The following is a 27,672-nucleotide window of genomic DNA, read 5'->3' as shown; positions in this document are numbered from 1 at the left end:
GGCAGTAGTTTGGCAAAGATGAAGATGTGGGATGTGTTGGATTAATCTGCTACACCCCTCAGGTGGAATGCAAAAGCATATGGCAGTGCAAATGGAGACCCTTGCCTATTCTACCATAGGGGGCTAATTTCTAAAACTTTAGATTGAACAATATACTGTGCTGGAACACAATGTTCAGCCATGGTCTCAAAGCAGCCTGGCCACCCCTTCACTGGCACCCACGATGATCCTCCCTAATAAGCCCCATCCCTAAATCCCCTGTATAAATTGGGGACACTCCCCTAAAGGCTCAAGGTGCCCAGTTCTTTTCCCCATAATGCAGTTGACAAGTTTATTAAATATCCCCCTCAATCCCTGTAAATCCTGGCCCTGCATGAATTAATGGCCTAAATAAATAGCTGTTGTTTGAATAAAGGAATAAAGCACAAAAGTTTCTTGAATAACTGTCATTTGAAGAAAAAGCGTAAAATGCTTCTTGTGTACAAGAGAGTAAATTATACCCTTAGCAATTACATATAAAGGTAAAGCGTTTCTACGTGCAAAGTGAACAATGGGTTTGTGGACTTTTCATGGCATTCTGTTCCGTTTGCATAGTGCAGGTGAAACGCATTAATTGGGGGAGTTTGGCGCAGAGAACATGATTTGCATTAAAGCACTTCCCTCCATTCCTACTACTCGCTTGTATTTTTAGACAGTTTCTGTGCATATTTACTGTACCTCCCCAAGGAGAGAATGAACTTTGCAAAGTGCTATTCAACTGGCAGAGAAGGCACTAAATGCTGGTTCAGCTCAAAATGCCAAAATGCCACAATGCCCAGTGCTTGATAAATTTTGATAGCTGACTTTTAAATTCACCATCATAAGTGGTCTTCATAATTGGGCTGTCAAACAGGAACTGAGATACAGCTTCCAATAAGTTTCCTGCTGGACGGTGCATGGAGTTATGCCAAGGTGATATCTCAGGATATGCCCAGTATTTAGCCCTGCAGCCATTTTCTTGCTATTCCTGCTTGTAATTAGAGTCACAATGATCTGCAGAGCTCTGCATGAACAACTTTCCATTACCGTTTGACATGATCCCAGATGTTAAACATTGCAAAGTTATGGCAAAAAGCTATGTCATCTTCATTTAGCTTTGTTAGGGAAACGTACATCCTCTAAACAAATGGATGTAAAATTACTGAGCACTTTTGCAAGTTACATTAATCATTTATTCTAGTTGTCAGCAGTTTTTACACTACTATTATGGTGAATTTGAAGCAACTGCGCCACCTGCTGTTTCGCCAACCAGTGCACTAACTAAAAAGTCTGTAAGCAGAAGAAAGTATTTACTTAAAGGGACACTAAACCCTGCTGCACAGCACTGCTCAACCAAACTTTACTCAGCTGTTGCTGGACTACAAATCCCAGAATAATGTAACATATAATGAAGGGTGAGGCATGCTGGGAGCTGTAGTCCAGCAACATCAGGGTTGTATTCTTAAAGCAATATTGCACAATAAAACCTTTCAGACTCTCCAGTGCCTGCGGCAGCATTAAAGGACATGTAAACCCGACACACAAAAATGTAATCAGTGAACAACCTCTTTGAAATCTTTCAATACCTGCCACTCTGTTTGCCCAGAGTTTAACAGTAAGGCTGCAACATCCCGTTAATCACTTAGATTTCCTTCTCCTGCTGTAACCCACTCGCCCCCCCCCCCCTCTGGAATTTGCTTAGGCTGTTGGCTTGTGGGCATGCTCAGTTGTTCTAAGCTCAGATTACTAAACACGCCCTCCAGTCTAGCAGCCACTGAAGAGATGGCATTGCTGGTTCCCATAGAAACTCAGCTCTAGCTGTCTGCTTCAGTTTTTTTTCTCCTAACCTCCTCTCCTGAGCTCAGAAATAGTTCTGCTTGTGTGAGCCTGTATTCTTCATGAAATGTATGCTGAATAAGGGTCTGTGTGTGTGTATGTTGTTTGCAGATTTAAATGTATCTGATTATGTATCAGAGAAAAAATGGCCTCCGGGTGAAAGCTGCTATTTGCTTTAGGAAAATGTGATGGTGCTGGCAAATGTATATGCAGTACAAATAATGCCATTTGGGTGGGGGAGATGTGCCCAACTCATATACACTGTAGGTAAATGTAGGCTTTACATGTCCTTTAAAATGCAAAAAAATCCTCCAATGAGAATCCCAGCTGATCTGTGTAAATCTGGCTCCATGTTCTCTGTTCCAGCAATTGGAGTTGGGAGCATTAAGCAGAGTTTCCCAGCACTGAACAAGTCTGTGCTTATTCCCCATGTCTGATTCCTGTGTCATATAATGAAGGGAAAAAATGACATAATTATCTCTATATGTAAGATAACAGCAAGATGCCTGACACAGTGCTGGGAATCAGCATTCTCATTGGTCAATTATCTTGCATACTTAATTAAGCTTTTGGTCCGTAAAATTCTCATTGGCGAATTGGTTTCCATGTGTAATTATGGTTTTCCTCATCTTCTATAGAGAACTAGTGGGACAACTATACGGCTACGTTTACTGTCCCTTTAAAGTGGTTGTAAACCCAACTATAACACTGTCCCACTGCGCCCCCTAGTTTTGCTATTGAAGTTGCTGAAAAACATAATTATAGATGCAAGAAAATCTACCAATGAGAATTCTACTGATCAAAAACTTAATTATAAATGCAAAATAATCAAACACATTTTTGGTTACGCCACTTTGCCTGAATGCATTGCTAAATTCAATTATATTATTATAATCTTGGCATATTGATTATAAAAGGACAGATAGCCTGACTTTAGTTCATGTTCCCAATCCCTTTTCTTAAAAATCATTATTATGATCCCTGGCTCACTTGGAAATATGTTGAAAGTGCCAAAATACACGTTATGCCCAATAATTGGGTAAGGATTAAAAAACAACTAATGCAGAAATCTAACACAGTAATTATAGGCTAGAATGGAACAAGAGGTACATGTAATTGCAGCTTCATTTATTGCCATTGTCTAAATGTTTTCAGATTCACCGATGAATAATAAATGATAAAACAGCCCTGACCTATTATTGTGCTGCTATTTAAGAATTAAGTCACTTTTTACAGTTGGCATAGTTACTGTAAGCCATACACCAATATTAACCGAAATGTCATTTTACTTTAAATGGCTAATTAAGTACTATTTACCAAGTTTCAAACTTCTCCTTAATAATGTAATGTAGTTAGTGCCTTAAATTGATATCTAAATATTCACGCTGAATGTTTTATATATATATATATATATAAATACATAGGGCTGTGAATTATTGTATTACGTTATACCTTGTTTTTAGAAAACTTCTCTCAAAAAGGAATACCAATGCTAGTGTAGTTTTAGCTCCCAGCATGCCTCACCCTTCATTATATGTTACTTCAGTGGCCCACAACCCCCCTCCTATCTGGCTGCTGTGACTGCTTACCTTTGTGTAATCTTTAAATGGTATCAATACTGAGATTAACTGACCCCTGGATTGTTCCCCCTCAGATACAGTCACTGTATGTACTGCTGCCCTATGCTGCTTGTGTGTATGGCACACACATGCAGCATAAGGCAGGCAGAGTATGGCACACACAGGCAGCATAGGGCAGGCAGAGTATGGCACACACAGGCAGCATAGGGCAGACAAAGTATTGCACACACAGGCAGCATAGGGTAGGCACAATATGGCACACACAGGCAGCTTAGGGCAGGCAGAGTATGGCCCACACAGGCAGCATAGGGCAGGCAGAGTATGGCACACACAGGCAGCATAGTGCAAGCAGAGTATGGCACACACAGGCAGTGCAGGGCAGGCAGAGTATGGCACACACAGGCAGCATAGGGCAGGCAGAGTATGGCACACACAGGCAGGATAGGGCAGGCAGAGTATGGCACACACAGGCAGCATAGAGCAGGCAGAGTATGGCACACACAGGCAGCATAGGGCAGACAAAGTATTGCACACACAGGCAGCATAGGGCAGACAAAGTATTGCACACACAGGCAGCATAGGGTAGGCAGAGTATGGCACACACAGGCAGTGCAGGGCAGGCAGAGTATGGCACACACAGACAGCATAGGGCAGACAGTGTATGGCACACACATGCAGCATAAGGCAGGCAGAGTATGGCACACACAGGCAGCATAGAGCAGGCAGAGTATGGCACACACAGGCAGCATAGGGCAGACAAAGTATTGCACACACAGGCAGCATAGGGTAGGCAGAGTATGGCACACACAGGCAGCATAGGGCAGGCAGAGTATGGCACACACAGGCAGCATAGGGCAGGCAGAGTATGGCACACACAGGAAGCATAGTGCAAGCAGAGTATGGCACACACAGGCAGTGCAGGGCAGGCAGAGTATGGCGCACACACAGGCAGCATAGGGCAGACAGAGTATGGCACACACAGGCAGCATAGGGCAGGCAGAGTATGGCACACATAGGCAGCATAGGGCAGGCAGAGTATGGCACAAACAGGCAGGGTAGGGCAGGCAGAGTATGGCACACACAGGCAGGATAGGGCAGGTAGAGTATGGCACACACAGGCAGCATAGGGCAGGCAGAGTATGGCACACAGGCAGCATAGGGGAGGCAGAGTATGGCACACAGGCAGCATAGGGCAGGCAGAGTATGGCACACACAGGCAGCATAGGGCAGGGAAAGGGTGTGCAATACTCTGCCTGCCCTATGCTGCCTGTGTGTGCCATACTCTGCCTGCCCTATGCTGCCTGTGTGCCACACTGCCTTTGGGAGGTGAACCTGGCAGGGGTTTGTTCTGGGAGTTGGTTAGCAGTTGGAAATAGTCATTATATGGTGAGTTGCTGTGCTATCCACAGAGGAGGAATACCCTATGGATTTAAGGGCATGTCTTAATATGACATTATATAATTCTTTCACATATGAATGAAGGGTGATTTCCCTACAATGAGCACCAACCATTTTGGTTTTTGCTGCGCTTCCACCATTAATATGAGCTTGGTCTTAAAAGCTCTTGTGATAACATTGGCGTCGTTAAAAAAAGGGGAGTGATCAAAACTGACTTCCATTATCAGCCCTCCACCATGTAGGCCAGGAAAAATCCAGTTGGATAGCACTGTGTTACATTATTCTGGGATTTGTAGTCCAGCAACAACTGAATAAAGTTTGGTTGAGCAGCGCTGTGCAGCAGGGTTAGGCGTATCTGAGGCATTGAGCAATGGGAATAGAGAAATAGGTCCTGCGCCTTTTCGCTTTAAGGACAGTAATAGCTCATCAAACAGCAAATTGGAGTCCTCTTACCGCTGTATAGCACTATAGCCCCGGCACTAAATGCAGCGACATTAGTCTGGGCTTCAGGTCCAAAACATTTCCCTTTCCCATTTTAAATATTCATGTCCTTCAGATTTTCCACAGAACGGAATAATTATTTGCATATGATTTATCAGTTTATTTAGCCGCTTGCTCAGAAAAATACGGCCAATTTCCAAGGCCATGCTGTGATTTTCATGCTAACGGCTTTATTTTTTTTAGCAATTTTTATTTTATAGAGACGGAATAAAAAAACTCTCGGCTGTATTAAAGTGAAAATTAACAGGCAAAGTTTAAAAGTAGGCAGAATGTTTAAGAGACAGTTTAAATGACTGGATAAAATATTAGGACAACATACCTAGAAGCAATTTAGTCCCCCGTCACACTGCAGCCTGTGTAGAATACTAAATCTACTGACGTTGTATCGGCTATTTTATTTTCATTGCATTTGACACAAACAAACGTGTCCCCAGGGTACATGGCCATGGTTTCCGGCCCAATGTTCTAGGACCAATTAATGTTTTTTGCATCTTCTCCAGCATTGCTGCCATTTTTCTGCCTTTGTGCCAAAATACAACAATCCTTCCTGGCTACTAGAAGGTAATGCAGACACTGTATGCAATTTTTTAATGGATGCCTGTGGCTGAAGGCTTGGGTCAAAAGTCATAGATGGGTTGTAAACTCTACCATAACACTGTCCCATTGCGCCCCCTTTGTTGCTATAGAAGTTGCCATAAAAAATAATTATAGATGCAAGAAAATTCACCAATGAGAATTCTACTGATCAAAAACTGATTATACTGTAAATGCAAAATAACTGACCAATGAGAATGCTGATTCCCAGCACTGTGTCAGGCATCTTACTGTTATCTTACATATAGAGATAATTATGTCATTTTTTCTATTCATTATATTACACTAGAATGGGACATGAGCTTATAACCTTCTTCGCCCCATACATTCTACAGACATTTGACACTATTTACAATGGCTTTCAGGACAAGATCTTTTGAAGAGAGTAGCTAGATGTCTCCGGGAGGGTAGCTAGATGTCTCCGGGAGGGTAGCTAGATGTCTCCGGGAGGGTAGCTAGATGTCTCCGGGAGGGTAGCTAGATGTCTCCGGGAGGGTAGCTAGATGTCTCCGGGAGGGTAGCTAGATGTCTCTGGGAGGGTATCTAGATAGCCACAAAAAAAGCAAATGGCACTCAGGGCTACAAACAAGGGAAAACCCTTTTAAAAGTTTATTGCGGAGGTGCAACGTTTCGGGGCAACATGACCCCTTTATCAATGCTTGATAAAGGGGTCATGTTGCCCCGAAACGTTGCACCTCCGCAATAAACTTTTAAAAGGGTTTTCCCTTGTTTGTAGCCCTGAGTGCCATTTGCTTTTTTTGTGGTTGTACAGATTTTGGAGGGTGCCGATCCCTCCAGCAGTGTGCACCGGGCATATAATTTTGGAGTGCTAGGGTGTGCGGATAGAGTCTCTGTGGTACTAGGGTATCTAGATAGCTCAAGAGGGTAGCTAGATGTCTCCGGGAGGGTAGCTAAATAGTTTCGGGAGGGTAGCTAGATGTCTCCGGGAGGGTAGCTAGATAGTTTCGGGAGGGTAGCTAGATGTCTCGGGGAGGGTGGCTAAATAGTTTCGGGAGGGTAGCTAGATGTCTCCGGGAGGGTAGCTAAATAGTTTCAGGAGGGTAGCTAGATGTCTCCGGGAGGGTAGCTAAATAGTTTCGGGAGGGTAGCTAGATGTCCCCGGGAGGGTAGCTAGATAGCTCCGGCAGGGTAGCTAGATAGCTCTGGGAGGGTAGCTAGATAGCTCCGGGAGGGTAGCTAGATGTCTCTGGGACATCCTTCAGAACAATTCTTCCAGGCTCAGAGAGCTACCAGCCAATGGCAAGAGGAGGCCAAAAATACCCACTAATGCACAAGAGATTCTTGTCTTTATGAACTACAAGTGTCTTCACCATGAAAAATGATGATATTGTATCTCATTTTATAAATGTAAAGGACAACCAAATTAGTAAGCACTGTCTCCTTCAAAGAGATTAGTTTCTTTTTCAATATAATTGCTAATGTTTAAATTATTGTTTAATGTTCACTCTTGATAGTTTATCTTCAGCTAAATCACTGCTAAAAAATCATGTTTCTTTCCTCCCCCACACATAAGAATATATCACTATGTCACCACTGGAGTGTTCATTTCATTTATCATCTCTTGTATATGTCGGAAGTGGAATTCCATTCAAGGTCTAAATAGGGATTAAAGGGGACACAACTCAGGAACACTAGAATTTCTCAAAAATGCGGTGCCTCCAAACAACTACACTACATGATACTAGAGAAAGTGAAGATGGAGCAGATGTCATTGACCCTTTGATTTAGTCATCTCTATCTGTGCCTTTTCATTGTTATTCTCACCCCACAACATTGACGTGTAACATGGTCAGTATAAGAGAAGAGAGAGAATGCGATAATATACCCTTAATTATTCCATAAAACTTGTTGCCATTTGGAAGGGTGTATATAGCAGGAAGAAAATATACTTTGTCTATAAAAAATCTGGAAAGGTATTTTAGAGTCTATAATTTGGAAGTAATTCATCTACACTTTCACTGACAAAGTTTATTTAGCAGTTGGTTGGGTAGTGCTTAGTAAACCCTGGTACAGTTAAAGCAGATTTGAGTTGTAGATCTAATGAAAACTGCGACTCCAGACTCAGATCGCCCCACTATAATAACAAGGCAGCAGCAGACTTAGATGAAGAGATATCAAGATAAAGTCTCACCAGGAGGATTTTCCAATGGCATATTTGTGCTGGTGGAGAAACAGAAAAAAACCCATTCTGCTGATCACAGACTTTTAAAAGCCCAACACAGTCAAAAAATGTTCAAGTGTCAAATTCTGCGAGGAGAATCTGCCTGGTACTTCCCAATGCTCATGAGCAACATTAGCACACTTATTATTGGGTGAAGCCCCCCTTTGATTTGCAAAATTTGGCTATGACACTACCTTTACTCATAACAAAGTATAAGAATATTAAAATGTTGTTAAATCAGCTTTCATTCCTAGAAAGCAATGTCAAGCCCCAATGTAATTTACCTCTAAGGGCACACGGGGCATATTGTCAGCCTGCAGATAAGCAAAGGCTGACAATCTGCCCCTACGCTTAAAAAAATCTTCTAGTTGTTCCTGCCCCCGGAAGCACTGAATACGCCTGAGTGCAGACACATGCAGCCGATATCCGCCAACAAACGCGAGACTTAATGCTTCCAGGTGCAGGCACAATTAGAGCATTTTTTACGCATAGGTGAGGGACAATACGCCCCATGTGCCCTTGCCCTTAGTATACAGGAAGCAAATAGGCACAGTCTCCATATCTGTTCTAAGAGGGCTTCAGGCTTGGCCACATCAACCAAGGTTCTGAGCCCCCCTAGTGGGACTAGCAACAGAATTCAGGAGCCACTGGACTAGAGGGAGATAAGGCTGAAGAAGACTTCTGAGCACTAATATATTTCTGTACAAACCTGGAACAACATACATCACTTTCAACATAAAGATAACAACTCCCTTATATTTTACTGTCTACCTAAATAATAATATATAAAATAGAATTTCCATTTAGTTGTATTTGTCTGTACACCTCCTAACACTCTGCCTGTACCTTATACGGTTTATAATCTGATTTCACAAGGCACTGCCAAAGGTCCCAATCTGCTAACAGAAATCAAGTCTCTGTTTAAGTGTGTTCCAGCCAACTGAATGTCTGTCTCTATCCAAGTCATTTATTATACTGAATATAATTCCGTTTTCTGTTTGCAAGCACCTGACCATTGGCTAATATCTTGCTTGTTATGGCAATGAGACAGCAGTTGTAAAACTGGCGAGCAGAATATGACATTGATCACATATACATGAAACAATGAAGGTCATCAAAATTGCAAAGAACTAAAATATTGCAAAATACACAGATAAGGCTAATGGCTAAAGTCTTGATTCGGCAAGCTAAAATGATTTGGACAGCTTTTCAGGGTGTTCTAACATCATATACAATATACCTATTAGGTACAGGTATGGGACCTGTTATCCAGAATGCTCGGGACCTGGGGTTTTCCCGATTAGGGATCTTTCCGTAATTTGGATCTCCATACCTTAAATAATCGAAACATTAAATAAACCCAACAGGATTGTTCTGCCCCCAATAAGGATTAATTATATCTTAGTTGGGATCAAGTACAGGTACTGTTTTATTATTACAGAGAAAAGGGAATCATTTAACCATTAAATAAACCCAATAGGGTTGTTCTGCCCCCAATAAGGGGTAATTATATCTTAGTTGGGATCAAGTACAGGTACTGTTTTATTATTACAGAGAAAAGGGAATCATTTAACCATTAAATAAACCCAATAGGACTGTTCTGCCCCCAATAAGGGGTAATTATATCTTAGTTGGGATCAAGTACAGGTACTGTTTTATTATTACAGAGAAAAGGGAATCATTTAACCATTAAATAAACCCAATAGGGCTGTTCTGCCCCTAATAAGGGGTAATTATATCTTAGTTGGGATCAAGTACAGGTACTGTTTTATTATTACAGAGAAAAGGGAATCATTTAACCATTAAATAAACCCAATAGGGCTGTTCTGCCCCCAATAAGGGGTAATTATATCTTAGTTGGGATCAAGTACAGGTACTGTTTTATTATTACAGAGAAAAGGGAATCATTTAACCATGAAATAAACCCAATAGGGCTGTTCTGCCCCAATAAGGGGTAATTATATCTTAGTTGGGATCAAGTACAGGTACTGTTTTATTATTACAGAGAAAAGGGAATCATTTAACCATTAAATAAACCCAATAGGGCTGTTCTGCCCCCAATAAGGGGTAATTATATCTTAGTTGGGATCAAGTACAAGGTACTGTTTTATTATTACAGAGAAAAAGGAAATCCATTTTAAAATTAGAATTATTTGCTTATAATGGAGTCTATGGGAGAAGGCCTTTCCGTAATTTGGAACTTTCTGGATAACGGGTTTCCGGATAAGGGATCCCATACCTGTATAACCATTAATGATAGTTTTACAAATTATAAAATATGCCTGTTTGAGAATTGCTTTCTTATTTATCCCACACTATTATTTTTCAAACGTTTTTACTTTTTCCTGATTTGAGCAAATAAGCCCCTAGGAGTTAGACAAGTTTCCCAAATGAATACATTCATGGCATTTGTTCTGAAATAGTTCTATGAATTATCCAGACAGTCAGTTGCATCATCCATCCATTTTCCTGCAATCTCATTTGTATCTAATTGCTCCTTCATTGTTCAATTCTATTAATCCTGCCGCTCCTCATTAGGCTGGAAACCTGCTTCTCATAGCAACCAGAAACAGACTGCTTTGCTAAAGCCTTTCCTATTAGTGGCTACACGGCATGTACAACCGTTTTAACACGAAACATTTCTATTTCTGCGCTACATTGAAAGGGACAGTATCCCCACCCTTCTGAATGTAACTAGAACGAATGGGCTTTTGCAGAACATACTTTTTGTCTACAGTGTTAGTTATCTTGAAAATTATATTGCACAAATAGTTATATTTAATAGTGATATGTAAGGGACTTAATATCTCTAGCTTCATTATTCTTCAACGCAACTGTGGGAAGAGGAGAAATTGGTTTAGGAAATTATCCTTAAAGGAGAAGGAAATTCATTTTGGCATTTTACTGCCAATAGATTAGCCACATTAGTGCCACCTAGAACACTATATTTATGCTGCAGAATGCTTTACCATACCTGAGTAAAGAGCCCTAACAGCTTCCTTCATTTGTTTAAGATTGCAGCTGCCATTTTTAGCTTCCCTGCTGCAGCTCTAAAGGCTGGTAGCACAGATCACACATTCTGATGGGAGGGGGAGTGAATACTTCTGAAATCTTATGAGAGTTGGAGCAGGAGAAGGGAGGGGGAGAGGAGAGAGCTGCACAGACTCAGGCCCTGGGAATAAAAGATTTTTCTGAGAGAGGAAGTCTGATACCGAAGAACATGTTTACACAAAAGAAGACAATAAATCCTGTGTTTCTTTTGATAGAGGACTCAGCTTTTCTGTGAGTGCTGGTGGCTGTATTTACATAGGCCTTTCTGATAAAGCTTACTTAGTTTTTACCTTTCCTTCTCCTTTAAAACTCCTTGTATAATCGAATCCTCCTTATCTGTAAAACTGAGACAAGATACAGCAGAGGAAGGGAGGGATTCCTCTGTACAAAGCTCACTATCGCTATTTAAACAAATGCTCCTTATTACAGGGAAAGTAGGTGGAAGAATTAAAGGGGATGTAAACCCTACCATAACATTGCTCCACCAAGCCCCCTAGTTTTGCTATAGAAGTTGCCAAAAAAACGTAATCATAGAAAATTCACCAATGAGAATTCTACTGATAAAAAACTTCATTAAAAATATGAAATAATTGACCAATGAGAACGCTGATTCCCAGCACTCTGTCAGGCATCTTGATGTTATCTTACATATAGAGATAATTATGTCATTTTTCCCTTCATTATATGACACAGGAATCAGACATGGGGATAAAGGACAGACTTGTTCAGTGCTGGGAAACTGTGCTTAATGCTCCCAACTCCAATTGCTGGAACAGAGAACATGGAGCCAGATTTACACAGATCAACAGGATTCTCATTGGAAGATATTAGTCATAATATAATAGTTTTGGAAATGTTTTATTGTGCAGTATTGCTTTTAGAATACAACCCTGATGTTGCTGGACTACAGCTCCCAGCCTGCTTTACCCTTCATTATATGTTAAATTGTTCTGGGATTTGTAGTCCAGCAACAGCTGAGTAAAGTTTGGTTGAGCAGTGCAGCACAGCAGGGTCTAGTACCCCTTTAAAATTCTTCCATTTATGACCCACTAACGGTGGGTATATAAACGTGCTGCCTTTTTTAAGACTTCAAAACAAATTTGGAGCAATAAAAACAATAATTTATAACCTTGTTACCAAAAGGATGAGCATCAGTTCAGTTCATTTTTTTGGACTTCTTCCCCCAACCTCTTAGCGTCCCCTTTATTTCTCTTCCTATGGTTCCACAAAAGAAGCAGCTAGCCAGATGCTGCCAGCATTCTATGGCGCCTGTGGGTGCCCAACATAAATCGAAAGCAAGGGAAGCCAGTAATGTCTTTCCTCTCGCTGAGCATTATAACCAGAAGAAGGAACAGAATGAAAAAAAAAAAAAAAACAATTACTTTTAACGGTGGGGGTCATATGGATTTATATTCTGCAAAAAAAAAATAAGTCCTACACAGAAAACTGTTCAAACAGAAAAAGGAAGAAGAAATCAGCAGAGTCAGAGTAAAAAGTGAATTGAAAATGACTGCAAACGCTGTGTTGGTGCCGCTCAAGTGAAATGGCAGGCTTTTTAGCACCGCAAGGTATTCGGTGGAAGATAAATGAATATTAAATATGGGTCGATATGCCTTATCCCATATGTTCCTTCCAGATAATCTCTTCAGTGGGCAATTCCTACTGCTGCAAAAATTAGATGTCTAGTAATTCTTTATTCTGTTTAGCAGACACAGTATTTAGCCTTTTAAACAAGCTGACTATCGCTGCTAGCTACATACAGTAGTAACCAATTTCTTCATTCCTTCAAAACGCAACAGTATCTGATAGAGACAAAGCTGAATTGGCACCTGTTTTAAAGGGAAAACAAACCCTAAGGGAGCGATCTTCAACCTGCGAACTGTTGCTGTGCTACAATAATCATCGTCCCAAATACACCTGGGATGCTTGGTGATACCTTGATGCTCTTCTATATTTGGTTGGCTTTTTAATATAAAAGTACAATCCTTTGTTTTCCCATTATACCAGCTGGCTGCCACGTACAATATTAGTCCTCAGAAACATATTCCTGGCTATGACCTCTCAACAACACATAGCTGTAGATATATAGGTGTCAGACTTATAGGTCTATAGTTTCCAGGTAGAAACTATTTTTTCTGTTGCATCATGCCAATAAATAATGTGTCTGAGAAGTCTTTCTGTTCACCTGATATGGTATCTACCTGGAAACTATAAACCTGTAAGTCTGACACCCATATGTCTACAGATATACTGTATGTTGTTAATGCTTTTGGACTATGTTAACTAAAGATATATGCAATGTCAAAGGAGAGGGAAATGTTACATGGGGAGTGCCAAACGAAAGCCCCCCCCCTGCCCCAAGTGATAATAATCACTTACTGTACCTGATACCCTGGGCCAGTGCTGTTAGCAGAAAACTACACCAGCCCAGGGTACATTTGAGAATGCAAGTATGTGTATTTTCATTCATTGTCACTAATTAGTTGTAACTTATTTAAACAATAAACACTATATTCAAGACAAAGGAGCTCCAAAACATCTCCGGACAAATGAAGAGGTGCTAAAAGCAGGCCTTTATTAATCCATCTAAAACCAGGTGCCTGACGCATTTCGTGCGCTTACGCACTTACTCATAGGCACTATATTAACACACAAAATGGGCCAATCATTTAGTCTTGAATATGACCAGACCACTCTATGTCCATTTGCCATTTGAGATTTAACCTGATGTACAGTAAAAAAATTAAAGCTCTTTGGGCTCACATGAACAAACTGCCAGCTAGTCTGTTCAAAATTGCATACCTTTGTTTGTTCTTCATTTCATCAAATGTTCCCCAAACCATCAGTTCCTCACTGTGTCGGTCATGTTTTGTGATTTCAGATTTGAAACACTGTATCAAAGTGCACGCACACAAAACACGATGACGCATTAAGATCTACATTATGGCGATCACATTGATACAATAGTACATACACACTGTGCTCATATTTATAGCCCTTGGTACCACTGTACTGATAATGCAGAAGTCAACTCTTTATAATGCAGGCTGCATATGAAATGGTTAAAATGCACAAAAATGCTTAATAAAATTATGCTTACTGACAACTAATAATGATATATAGTGTTGTGCTGAATGATGCTAGGTAGTTTAACACTTCACTAATCAGTTCTCAGCAGTGCAGCACTTTCTGTTTATCTCTATCTTTCTTGTGTTGTTGATGAGCTGAAATAAGCCATGGTCTAGCTATGGGAAGTATTAAACAGAGAGGTCCTTCTAATTTATAGTAAATGAAATCAGTGTTTCTTAACACTGGACCCTTAATTATAAACTTCCATTATGGAAGTTTTAGTCTAGCAATTTCTGAGGTTTAAAAAGCCATAGCAGCCAATCATATGTGTATTTCAAAACAGCATCACGGTAAATGCTAGCTACAGATGAGTTGATGTTGCTATGGGTTACTAGACCAGAAGCAGACTTTGCACCTTAAATGCTGGAATACATTTGGAAGGGATGAACTTGATGGACTATTGTCTTTTATTAACCCAAATAAACTATAGAACAGACAAAGCTACCTTCATATTTGGCTGTTAGACATATTAGGCCTGTTGCTGCCTTTCTGGCAATGATTCTCAATCGTGAATATGCTCAATGGAGACAGGGAACATCTGAGTGCTTGGGTGGCCAGTACCAGGGTGCTGGTACAAGAAATCAAATAACCAATCCCGCTGTAAGGCTCTTTTAAGTAAGGTTAAAAGGAAGGAGGGTTGCTCTTGAGGGTTTAGGAGATCAGACACCAAGGGATTCCCTCACGGATACAGAGCAGACTGCCTTAGCGCTGTACTGGTGAGAGGCAGGAAGAAGGGAGCACATTGGGGTCCTCCCTCCCACCCCACTCCCTTCATTCAAACACTCAGGTTAGGGAGTAACAGGAGGCGCAGCCGGCATTGAGTCAAGGGTGCTTCGTAAGTGAGAGGGTGCACTTGCACCCCAGCTTCTGATTAAATTGACAATAATGTGTGTGAGCTTAGTCTTAAAAGGGACCTTAGATTGTAAACACCACTGGGGCAGGATCTGATGTGAATGAAGTATAATCTCTGCAAAGCTCTGAGGAGGGCCTGTGAGAGTTAACTAAAGATAAAGTAACTTATGGCATGTTACTCAATGAACAAATAAAGTTTAAAAAGCTAAAAATTGCATATCCCCTTTATAGAAACAATGGCAAAGGCAGTAAATATATACATACATATATATATATATATATATAGCTCTGAATGTTCAGAAAAAGAAAATAATAAATAAATGTAGGGAGAATGACAATTTCTCACCTTTCATTAAGTCAAAAGGATTTCTGAAGGTGAAATTCACCAAGCAGCATATATTAAAACTTATAATAATACCAGAGGCCTCCCAGTTGTCAACCAACTATAAAACCTGCTCTCTTGTACTCCTTCTACAAATTGTTTAATACATTTTGAGGTCTGTATCTGGAAGACGAGTTCTAAGAAAGGAACACAGAATACTTAATATGTTCTTTAATACAGGAAGTGTTGCTTCTTTTAGGTTCTAAAATGTGACTTTGAAAGAAGTCTGTAGTATAATTATATACCTGGAAGCCCTTGCTAAACAGATATATAATAAAACTGCACAATGTCATTGGTACGAGTGCAAGTTATCGCTTCGCTGTGCGGAATTAGCATTTGCATCAAGGACGTCCAGCTTGGAGCCTGCTGGCTCATGGAAAATGTTTGGGTTAGAAGAAAAACTGAAATTTTGCTGGGTGGGCACCTACCCACCCCAAATGTAAACATTTACATGTGCCACACACACTACTTGGTTTCAAATTAGATTTACTATATTTTTTACAGTTAAAGGAAAACTATACTCCTAGATCGAAGACTTAACCAACAAATAGTTTATATCATATTAAGCGGGCTATTAAAGAATCTTACCAAACTGGATTATGTATATATATATATATATATATATATACACAGGAAGCTGCACACCAAAAGACAGTTATACAGGCATGAAGTGACAGCACACACTGGATTTTCACATATGAGTCACAGGATCAAAAAGATTAATAAGAGGTTTTTATTTTGACCAAAATAAAAATCTCTTATTAATCTTTTTGATCCTGCGACTCCTATGTGAAAATCCAGTGTGTGCCGTCACTTCATGCCTACATATATATATCAGTAAATATTGCCCTTTTACATCCTTTCCCTTGAGCCGCCATTTAGTGGTGGACTGTGTGCTCCCTCAGAGATCAGCTGACAGGAAATAATGCAGCTCTAACTGTAACAGGAAGTAGTGCGGGAGCAAAAGGTCCATTAATTGGCTGATGTAGGTGTGCCCTTAGTACTTAATATGGCAATTTTCTATTTAAGGTTACCCAATGGCACATATTACAGCTTTAGGACTCGGGACCAAGGGTATTCCGGATAAGGGGTCTTTCTGTAATTTGGATCTCCATACCTTAAGTCTACTAAAATATCAATAAAACATTAATTAAACCCAATAGGATTGTTTTGCATCCAATAAGGATTATTTATATCTTAGTTGGGATCAATTACTAGGTACTGTTATATTATTACAGAGAAAAGGGAATAATTTAACCATTAAATAAACCCAATAGGGCTGTTCTGCCCCCAATAAGGGGTAATTATATCTTAGTTGGGATCAAGTACAGGTACTGTTTTATTATTACAGACAAAAGGGAATCATTTAACCATGAAATAAACCCAATAGGGCTGTTCTGCCCCCAATAAGGAGTAATTATATCTTAGTTGGGATCAAGTACAAGGTACTGTTTTATTATTACAGAGAAAAGGGAATCATTTAACCATTAAATAAACCCAATAGGGCTGTTCTGCCCCCAATAAGGGGTAATTATATCTTAGTTGGGATCAAGTACAAGGTACTGTTTTATTATTACAGAGAAAAGGGAATCATTTAACCATTAAATAAACCCAATAGGACTGTTCTGCCCCCAATAAGGATTAATTATATCTTAGTTGGGATCAAGTACAGGTACTGTTTTATTATTACAGAGAAAAGGGGAATCAGTTTTAAAATTTTGAATCATTTCCATAATTCTGAGCTTTATGGATAATGGGTTTCCGGTAAACGGATCCCATACCTGTACTAAAAAGGGTATATTTTTTAGAAAAATGGTTTATTTAGATGAAGCAGGGACTTACATATGAGCCGTTATATGCAGTATATTTGTAGAGAAACCTACATTGTTTTGGGGGGGCATAGTTTTCCTTTAAACAACATTTTCCATTTCATTTTTTTACATACCGGTAGATAGCGCAAGGCACAGGGCACAACCTCACGTTGATCGTAGTTTCCTTTTTCCCATCTCAGATCACAAAACCAAAAAATAGCTGCAGAGGATATTATTAAAGAGTGTGCTATCCGGTATCATTAATGAGTGAGAGCAGAGCACATAACGGGTGTTCTATTGTCATCTCAACAAGATCGAATGTTCTCCAACCTCTATAAAGTTGCAGGAATGTCCCCGCTGTCTGCCTTAGTAGTTGAACTGATGAGGACATTTTTCTCAAATTCCGCTGGTATCAGGCAGTCACAATGTTCTTTTAAAGGCCTGTGTCATTTTGCCACCATTGCTGATCAAATCTCCTAATGAAAGATGTTCTAAACATGCGTACCGTAAAACTGCTCTACTTTATTTCTACCAGAGACAGACCGCCGGAGTGTGAAAGAAACTCATTAAAAATCTCTTACTGCTATTCCACAATGCAAAAAAAATAAAAAAAATAAAATAAAAATAACATAATGAAGTATTCAGTAAGCCCACAGTCACTTTCATGTATGACAGCAATTAATCTTGACAATAAGTCACTGGAGAGTATTAATCCCAGTCACGCTAAAATATTCAGTAAGGTTAAAAAAATATGTATCGTCCTATTAGCGGAAAACCAAAAATAGGACAGAGCAGCTGCTGTTTCTTATAAATGACAGAGCCTTTTCCAGCTCCTTCACATTCATTCTAAATCACGTTAAAAATGTTCTCTGAATTTTCTGTGGCGTTTAGAAAATAATTACCTAATTTTATGTCATTTCCCCCATTATGCTCCTCGTGAAAATCTAATGGTTACACGCGGCATTGTCACTTTACTGAAATTTAAAAAGAGCAAAAATTCCCCTCAAGGTTATTTATGGATTTTCCAACAGGGTTATGATGCAAACTGCTCTATGGTATGAATTAAAAATAAATACCTGTATTAATGATGAGACGCGTCAGGTCTTTCGAAATGAGGAGGTAATTTTGAGCAAAATAGTTGCCATTTTCAGAATTATCTCTCAGGTGGTTATTTTGCCATCTTTTCATTCCTAGGCCATGACTGATACAGGTATGGGACCTGTTATTCAGAATGCTGGGGACCTGGGGTTTGCCAGATAAGGGATCTTTTCAAAATTTGGATCTTCATACCTTAAGTCTACTAAAAAATAATTTAAATATGTATTAAACCCAACAGGATTGTTTTGCCTCCAAAAAGGATAAATTATATCTTAGTTGGGATCAAGTACAAGGTACTGTTTTATTACTACAGAGAAAAAGGAAATAATTTAAAAAAAAATTGAATTATTCAATTAAAATGGAGAGATGGCCTTCCCGTAATTCAAAGCTTTCTGGATATCAGGTTTCCAGATAATGGATCCCATACCTGTACTGAGAGGGGCTAGTTGGGCATACTAAGATCTGTTGGTTTGGTAAGGTCACCATTATGACACCATTTATGACACCATTATGTCCATTTATGCCTTCTAAGTGGTGAACCAGATGGGTTCGTACTATTGTTCAGCTCTCAAGCCAACCATCATATGACATGGGAAGTTCAGACCTTTTGCCCAAACAAATCCACAGGCTTTTGCCGAGGATACTTGAATGAACACTGATCAGATACCAATCAGTTAGGCCCACCCATGCCACCAAAAGGTTGCAACCTTGGTAAAGAATGACTGGGATGGCAGCCATTATCCGTCCATTTATGGACACCTTTTACAGTGCTCATGTCCACTCCTTCCAACAAAATAATAATGAAAACAAATATGGTGCCATGTAAACATAAACATAATTTCAAGCAACTCTGCAATATACATCAATTAAAAATATGCAGCATTTTCATGATTTTAATGTTATAATATGGTTTGGAGCAGTTTCCTAAGCCCCGCCCCCTGTCCCCCTGCTGATCTGACTGACCAGGTTTAGACTCAAAAAAATAATGTAAGTAGTTGGCTGTCCTCAGCCTGCATCCTCCAAATCCCACAATTCCCTGGACATGTAATGTTAATAAGGAAAGGAACATCAAAGTGCAATGCATTGTGGGTTATGTAGTTCCTGCATACTGACTGTAAGTTGTGAAGAAGGTGTTACAATTTGTAACATCAGTGTTTAGTCCCTCCTCCCCTGCCAGGATTTCAATCGATGCAGAAAGAGAAAAACTGTTTTGCAGCTGGATTTCATCATCTAAAAATGGTATTTATTTATACTTTTCATTGAAAAAATGACTTTTTTTGAATTTTGCCCTGGACAACTCCCATTAACCTCCCATTGCCGAAGTTGTACATTAAAGTTTTTCGCACTTAATAAATATCGAACATTTGAGTTTTTGAGCCATAGTTTCAATATTGGGAGTTTTAGAACAAAAAAAATTAAATCATGGAAAAAAACTTCAAGCACTGATAAATCACCCCCTAGGTGCCCTTGATATTGTCCCTATTTTAGTTGGTGGCTTTTGCAAACATTCCAGTGCACTGTCCACTTCACAAAGGGTTAATAAGTAATCATAATTGTTTTTAATGGCTGCAGTAAATCCAACCTATATATCTGATGATTTCTCTACAAAAAATCACTCAAGTTGCAGAAATCCAAAGCTCTCTTGTCCCTCAGAGCCTGACTTTAAGCCCAAGTGGAGCATATTACATATGTTAATAGATTCCCGGACACTCCGTACCATTCCTACAAATAGAGAGGTTGATTTCTACCAGAGCAGTGATTGTTTTTATATACGTTTCTGGATATAATTTATCTAAGTAACATGAAGCCTAAAGAGCAATGGATAGATAGCCAAGTAGGCACTATAGATAACATGGCTCATCTTTTTCTATTTACAATAAACTAAACCCCATATGTAATAAAAGGCACTGAGTTTGCCCAGTAGCAGTAACCCATAACAACCAATCAGATGTTTGTTTTTAAACAGGTGACCAGTAAAGTCTACCTGCTGATTGGTTGCAATGGGTTACTGCTCCTGGGCAAACTTAGTGCTTTTTATTGCATAACCCCCTTTGTGGTTTTGTTAATCAACCACCCATTCAATTATTGATATCTTTATTTTTTTCTTAAATGTAAAGGTTCTTTCTCTCCCTATGATTCAATACTCTTTTTATAGAATTAACTTACTGAATGGAAAGTACTGAAAACCTTTATCCTAAGAAATAGAGAACCTCAGCTTTCAACCTGAGGGCAGTAATGGAAGCTTTCTTCTTCGGCAGCCCAATAAAAGACATGTTCAATTAAATCCAGCTACATTATATGTACATAAATGTTCTCTATTAATGACAAACTATAGGTGCAAAGCCTTCTCTGTTATATAATATTTTACATTACAAAGTATATATATATACTTAATTGACATTTCTTATCTCTCTCCCACACTTCTAGTTAATTGTAGTAAGACCTTTCCACGCTACAAGTTGCAATCAATATAATTCCTGAAATAGACGGAAGATCATTGATGTTGAAAGGGCTCTTTTGTGACTCATTCTAGCTGGAATCTTGGTAATACAGCGTGACTGCATTGCTGTTTTTGACTGAAAGAATCAAGTTGAGGATGCCAACATAAAAGCTTTTGTTTGTCTGCAAGCACTGAAAGTGACAAATTTTTAATTACAAAAACAAAATAAAAAGAGTAAATTGCTTTTTACCACAACACAGTTTCTACATAATCAGTTGTGTACCATGCCTTCGGCTTCATAAAAACTTTGTTCTAAATAAGGGGAGATATTTACTTGTCTCTTTGGATGGTTTGTGCCAGTGATGTATTCAGGTACAAGGCCCAGCCTCGGGGGGCTGGTTTGATAAAAGCAGTGGCACAGAATATTACCCTTGCTAGGTTTACACTTTGACCCTTTATGGCTTTTGTAAGGCCCTTTTCAGGCTTTCCAGTCCCAATGATTATGTGCAACTTCTCACTTCTAGTTACTCTCATCCAATGTTTGGTTATCAAGTTCTACTTGCTCTCCTAGCGCTTCCCTTGTTATTATTTGCTGCTTACCTTACCTGAGCCTGCCTCTTGTTCCTGAACCTGTGCTGCCTGCCCTGACTTGGACCTGTTTGATGTTGATCTCAATGAACCCCCTGGTACCTTACTTTTGGCTCTCTTGCTACTCTCTACTACTCTTCTTCCTGTATCCAACTCAAGGCAAGTCTCCAGCTATATAGAGGAGCTTATGAGCTAAAAATTCTTGCGTTTAGTTGTCTAATTAGTCACATGGTTTTACATCTCAAAATTTAGGTTGCCTCAACTTTAAAGGGGTGGTTCACTTTCAGGTTAAGAGATCCGGCCAAATGTTAACAAATCCTGAACCCTGCACTTGTCTAACAACTAAAAGGCTTAATACAGAAATGAAATTACAAATACAGGTATGGGATCCCTTATCCGGAAACTCATTATCCAGAAAGTTCCGAATTACAGAAAGGCCATCTCCCATAGACTCCATTATCAGCAAATAATTCTAATTTTTAAAAATGATTTCCTTTTTCTCTGTAATTATAAAATAGAACCTTGTTCTTGATCCCAGCTAAGATATAATTACCCCTTATTGGGGGCAGAACAGTCCTATTGGGTTTATTTAATGGTTAAATGATTCCCTTTTCTCTGTAATAATAAAACAGTACCTGTACTTGATCCCAACTAAGATATAATTACCCCTTATTGGGGGCAGAACAGCCCTATTGGGTTTATTTAATGGTTAAATGATTCCCTTTTCTCTGTAATAATAAAACAGTACCTGTACTTGATCCCAACTAATATATAATTAATCCTTATTGGGGGCAGAACATCCCTATTGGTTTATTCAATATTTAAATGATTTTTAGTAGACTTAAGTAATGGAGATCCAAATTATGGAAAGATCCCTTATACGAAAAACCCCAGGTCCCGAGCATTCTGGATAACAGGTCCCATACCTGTACAGATATACACTTGAAATTGTGCCCACTCCAGGTTTTGTGTAGTTGAGTTAATGGTTATTAAATAACAATGCATACAATGTAGGAAGGTCGGGGACAAGCTCCTGTCCAGTAGTTGGTGGACCTGATACAAGAGCGTTATGAATCTGCACAAGTTAAAACAAAAACCCTGAAGCAGAAATAAACATGTAAATATGGGACAAAAGGCAAATTTCTGAGTGAGTAAGCGATTCCTACACCAGACCAGTAGCATTTTGCATTCACAGCAGCTGCAAGACTTTCTTACCTTAACCTCAGAACAAGGTTAACAGCAGATGGCAGCCCGCTTTCTACATGGCTTTCATTAGATTGTGCCTAAAAGAAAACAAAGCAGTTTCTTTGTAGCTGCATCATAAACCAGCTGAGATTATCCAAAGTAATACAGCGTAAGTAACGGCTAATAATCACCCATGCTTGGGTTGTCTCTATTATGGTTGTGGTTTGCTATATACCTAATGGACTGTAAGCTCTATTGATCAGGGACCCTTTGTATTGGTTGATATTTGTACGTAATCTAAAAGTTCAATGTATACATGAATTCACTCGTGTATTGTATAGTGCTGTGGAATATGTCGGCACTGTATTTTAATAATAATAGTCCCTGCATGAGTATTGGGAATATAGATATTATTGGCATAGAGACTTTGCAGCTGATGTTGGCTGTAGGCTTCTGTAGATGCTCTGCTGGATCATGGCAGCATGTAGCAGAACTGTGGCAAACAGGCAATATGAATCACTGTATTTATGGCTCGGAGGAGCAATTATCATCTGTGTTATAACCGTTGTATTTCCCTTTTACTGTAACGGTAATCAATTCACAATCATTATTGGCAATGTGAGAAAAAATAGGCAATAAAGTGTAATGTGCGTCATTGCTCTAAAGGGGATGAAAACTTTATAATATAACTGTTTAACTACAACCTCCAGAGTTCCCACTTAGCCTCCAACTGTCAATAGATTCAAGGTCTATTAGTAGTAGTGTAGTTTAATGGCAGCTAAAGGCTGTAGACTGGACAGTTCTAATAGAAATATGTGGGGAGCCAATTGAAACTCTTTCTGTTCTAATAAAATTAAAGCCCCAGAAAGATTGTGGCCCATGTTACATAGCTTAAGGGGTCATACTGGAACATTTTATTGGTGAAACTAATTGCCTTATTTGTTTGGCTGTATAAATGTAAAGTTTATATTTATACCACTGGATACAACACATTGAACAACATGGCACTTAATTGGTTTTATAGAGCATCCATGATGGGACAAGCCCTAGTCTCAAAGGCTAAGTGACATACAGACTATTCTTTTCACCAGTATGTCGAAGTTGACAAGGAACCCAGGGTGTATACTTTATGTTATGGTTGGAATTAGACTACAGTGAAAATACATTCACTCAAGGTACAGTTTCAAAAGAATCAGCTCTGCAGCCAACCATATACAAAATAAAGTATGCATCCCTCCTTGCTGAGGTTAGAAGGCTCTGACTGTCAACAAAAAAGAGCAATGATTCCTGTTTATTACAGCCTAGTTGGCGAGGGAAAAATACCATCTACCACTTGGTTACTACAGGTTTACGCAATGCAGGCATTTAATTCTAACAAAACTGTGGGTCTTAGAAAACATATATGTCCCCTATGTCTACTCCATCTACTTTGGGGGTAAACAGGGACAGTTTTGTTCAGGGTTTAGATCCTCCTTAAGTATGCATGGAATTTTATTTCAGCAATATTAAGATGGCCAAGGGTCGGACAGCAGTATTTACAACCCATTTAAGACTAGCATACCCAACCTAAGGCTCTTTCATGGATCTTCGGCACCAAGCATCCATCAGATGCTTGGAGCAGAAGATCCATGACCAGCAGAAAAACCATTACCAGCACTATACCAATGATCAATGATTAGCTATATAGGAATTCAAAAGACAAATAAATAGGTAGGGCGATCCCATTTCTTACCTGAGTGTCCTGTAGAGATAAGTTTTGTATTCGTGTTTGCATATTGCTATCTGTCGTAATCTGAGGAGAGAACGCAGACTTCTTTAAGAACCACATCATAAATCTCTCATTGTCGTTTATGATACTTGACAGGAACCACAAATCTCCACTTTTTCGCATGCACTTGCAATCTACGCGTTTCGCTTTTTTGCATATTTTTAATACCATCAATATTGCATGTGACATATCTAGGGCTGTGCCTCGGCTTTTGTAACTGAGACATAATAATAATACAATGCATTTGCATTTCCACTACATCTCCGGCTCTGAAGGAACAACACGTAGCCTTGCAATTCCCCATAATTACTGTGCTCTGTCCTGTGGCTTAGGGTAAAACCAAGTTACTCGCAATAATAACATTTTAACAAAGATATACGGAGGGAAGACAAAATAATATAAACGCCAGGCAATATATGAATATTTATTAACTAATAAATAGTCTGGCTGCCCTTTGCCATGAGCGGAGCTTCAATCAGCCTTGGAATACTTAGAGTTCTGAACTGTTTCTAAGCAGCATATTGAACCATTTTTTTTGTTCAAAGCCAAGCCTGATGATTTATTAAACGATGAAGATGCACAACAAGTTCTAATACTTTCCCTTAAGTTATGCTTAGATCTTAGATCTCATGATTAGGGAGGCTGTGTGAGATGTTTCGCTGCTAGAGTTGTTTCAAACCTCTTTTAAGTACCCTTTCCCTTCAATATTCTTATTCTTTTTATTGCAGTCTTTGTAATATGTATCTGTTGGCGATCAACTCCTCGTGAACTACTCTGTATCAGTAGACTAGAGAATACCCTTCAGTCCCCAATGTATGTTGCTGCCAGACTCATACACCTTGGCACCCACTCTTTCTCTGGCGTGCCACTCTACCAGTGTCTGCACTTGCATCTGCTGCCATCCACAATACAATTCAAACTAATGACCCAGACATACAAAGTAGTTTACAAGTCTGCTTGACCCTACACGTATTGTGATATATACACCAAAGCACTTATTACACTCCTCTACTGGGCTACTCATGCATTCCACACTCATTACCTCTTCACGTACTCACATTCAAAACTTTCCATCTTACCCACATCTAGCCTAGCATTCCTTCACTATATGCTACTACCCCCTGCTACATGCAATGCTCAATGCAACATCTCTCTCTTCGATGACTTCAGATCAAAAGTGTTCTGCACAGCCCTTTTTAGATTGCAAGCTCTATTCAGCAAGGCCCTCTTTATGTCTTGTATCAGTTATCAGTTTTATTTTGTACTTAATGACCATGTTCAATGTATAATCCATTCTATTGTGCAGCACTGTGGAGTATATTGGTGTTTAATAGAAATGTGTTAATAGTAATAATCACTACCTCTAATTATTTTAGAAAGATGGGTATTTCAGTGGGATGGGTTTTTTTGTTCTACTTTTCTTGTCTGCCTGCCAGTTAATAAGCAAAAACCTAAATAATGGGTCATAGTCCTATTTATTTACAGCACTGCTAAAGTCTAATATTGGTCTTCAGAATTTCTCTATGAACTATATGTTATTATGATTCTACCATGGCAACTCCAGTTGGGAAGCTACATTGTAAAGTAGTTTTGGCATCTTCCGTTGCATATACAGGTATAGGACCCATTATCTAGAATGCTCAGGACCAAGGGTATTCCGGATAAGGGGTCTTTACGTAATTTGGATCTCCATACCTTAAGTCTGCTAAAAAATCAATAAAACATTAATTAACCCCAATAGAGTTGTTTTGCATCCAATAAGGATTAATTATATCTTAGTTGCAAGGTACTATTTTAGTACTACAGAGAAAAAGGAAATTAATTTCAAAATTCTGAATTATTTGATTAAAATGGAGTCTATGGGAGACAGGCTTTCCATAATTCGGAGCTTTCTGGATAACGGGTTTCTGGATAAGGGGTCCGATACCTGTATATACAGTATATAAAAATTAGCCTTCTCATGTGCAGTTATAAAAACAAAATAGTTGGATAGCTGGCAATATTCTTTGCACTTTTTGGGTGTTCTTTTAGAGTACTGGGTGCAAAAGAAAGCTGAAAGGGCCATGTTGGACTACAATTTCCAGCATTTCCATGTGAGAGTTATGAAGGTAAAGGGTCAAATTATTGTCCCTAAATTTTCATGCGCTACTCGTGGCCTGCGCTATATTATGACAGGACTTATTGCTGCTCTCTGATAGCAATGCCTCCTGTCTGTCGCAGCTAACTATTATCTATGGTACTAGCACAAGAGAAGGCTTTTTTCTTGACATTCTGAAGAACAGAGAGAAGAATAAAGATGGGATAAAAGTGTTTAATTGTAGTAAAGTAAATTAATGTTTTAGTTAGAAATTCTATGCTGTCATTGTCTTAGCTACAAGCTATGGCAACATCAGTATCCATAATATAAAGTGGAGCACACAAGGAGTCATCCATCTTTGAATCCATTCCATTAGTGACAATAGATCACGCAGTTCCGCCTTAGACTCTGACAGCGACCTGTAGTGTGTGTATGTGAAAGGTATTGATGTTCTGGTTATATTTACTAACTAGTGAGATTTTTGATGATAACAGCTGTATATAATATTTGACATTTTCTTACGTATTTCTAAACTAACAATGGGATGAATGTAGCTGGTTAGAAGGGGGTCACTTTGAAGAATTTCAAAGCCTGCACATTCAATTACACTTCCTGCTCGTTCTCCCCTTTTCTACTGATCTTTTGACATCTGACAGTCTTTTAGAGAGTTTTATAAAAATAGATATACACTTTTTTATTACCTGAATAACATTAAGGGCCAGGAAAATCCTAAATGAAAACGACCTAAATGTATTTAAACGTAATACATTCTTGGCCATTTCTAGGATGTAGAAAAAGTACATGCAGTTTGGTTTGGTAGAGGTTTTCTTAGATGTTTTGGGGCAGGTCATAAATGTTGGACAACAAATAGAAGATAGCACAACAGAGCTCATAGCAATAAAAAAGATCCTCATTGAAGAAAACATATAGATTTTTGGTGTCACTTTTGCTTTAATGAAGGCAGTTTCCTAAACAGTGAGTTTGTTTTCAAGGCCAGACAACTTAAAGGAAAACTATACCTCTGAACAGTGTACGTCCCTATACAAATATATTGCATAAACAAGCTCATATGTAAAACCCTGCTTCATCTAAATAATAAATAAATATACATTTTTAGTAGTATGTGCTATTGTGTGATCCTAAATAGAGGATTGCCATTTTAAGAATTAAGGGCCGTCTCCT

At 39.1% G+C, this 27,672-nt stretch overlaps 1 protein-coding gene across 1 annotated transcript in view; it reads right to left on the bottom strand.

Moving 5' to 3' along the window:
• stk39 (serine/threonine kinase 39) overlaps positions 1 to 27,672 on the bottom strand; it is a 176,372-nt gene that overhangs the window by 70,018 nt on the left and 78,682 nt on the right. Inside the window, exons 13-14 of the mRNA XM_018097600.2 lie at positions 24,378 to 24,437; positions 22,676 to 22,743 (exon numbers count right to left, since the gene is read on the bottom strand). Of these exons, the coding sequence (XP_017953089.2) occupies positions 22,676 to 22,743; positions 24,378 to 24,437 (128 nt within the window). The remainder of the gene's footprint in view (positions 1 to 22,675; positions 22,744 to 24,377; positions 24,438 to 27,672) is intronic.

Source organism: Xenopus tropicalis, chromosome 9 (assembly GCF_000004195.4).
Source record: "Xenopus tropicalis strain Nigerian chromosome 9, UCB_Xtro_10.0, whole genome shotgun sequence".
NCBI classification, from domain to species: Eukaryota; Metazoa; Chordata; class Amphibia; order Anura; family Pipidae; genus Xenopus; species Xenopus tropicalis.
This window is presented reverse-complemented; position numbering and strand designations above follow the sequence as displayed.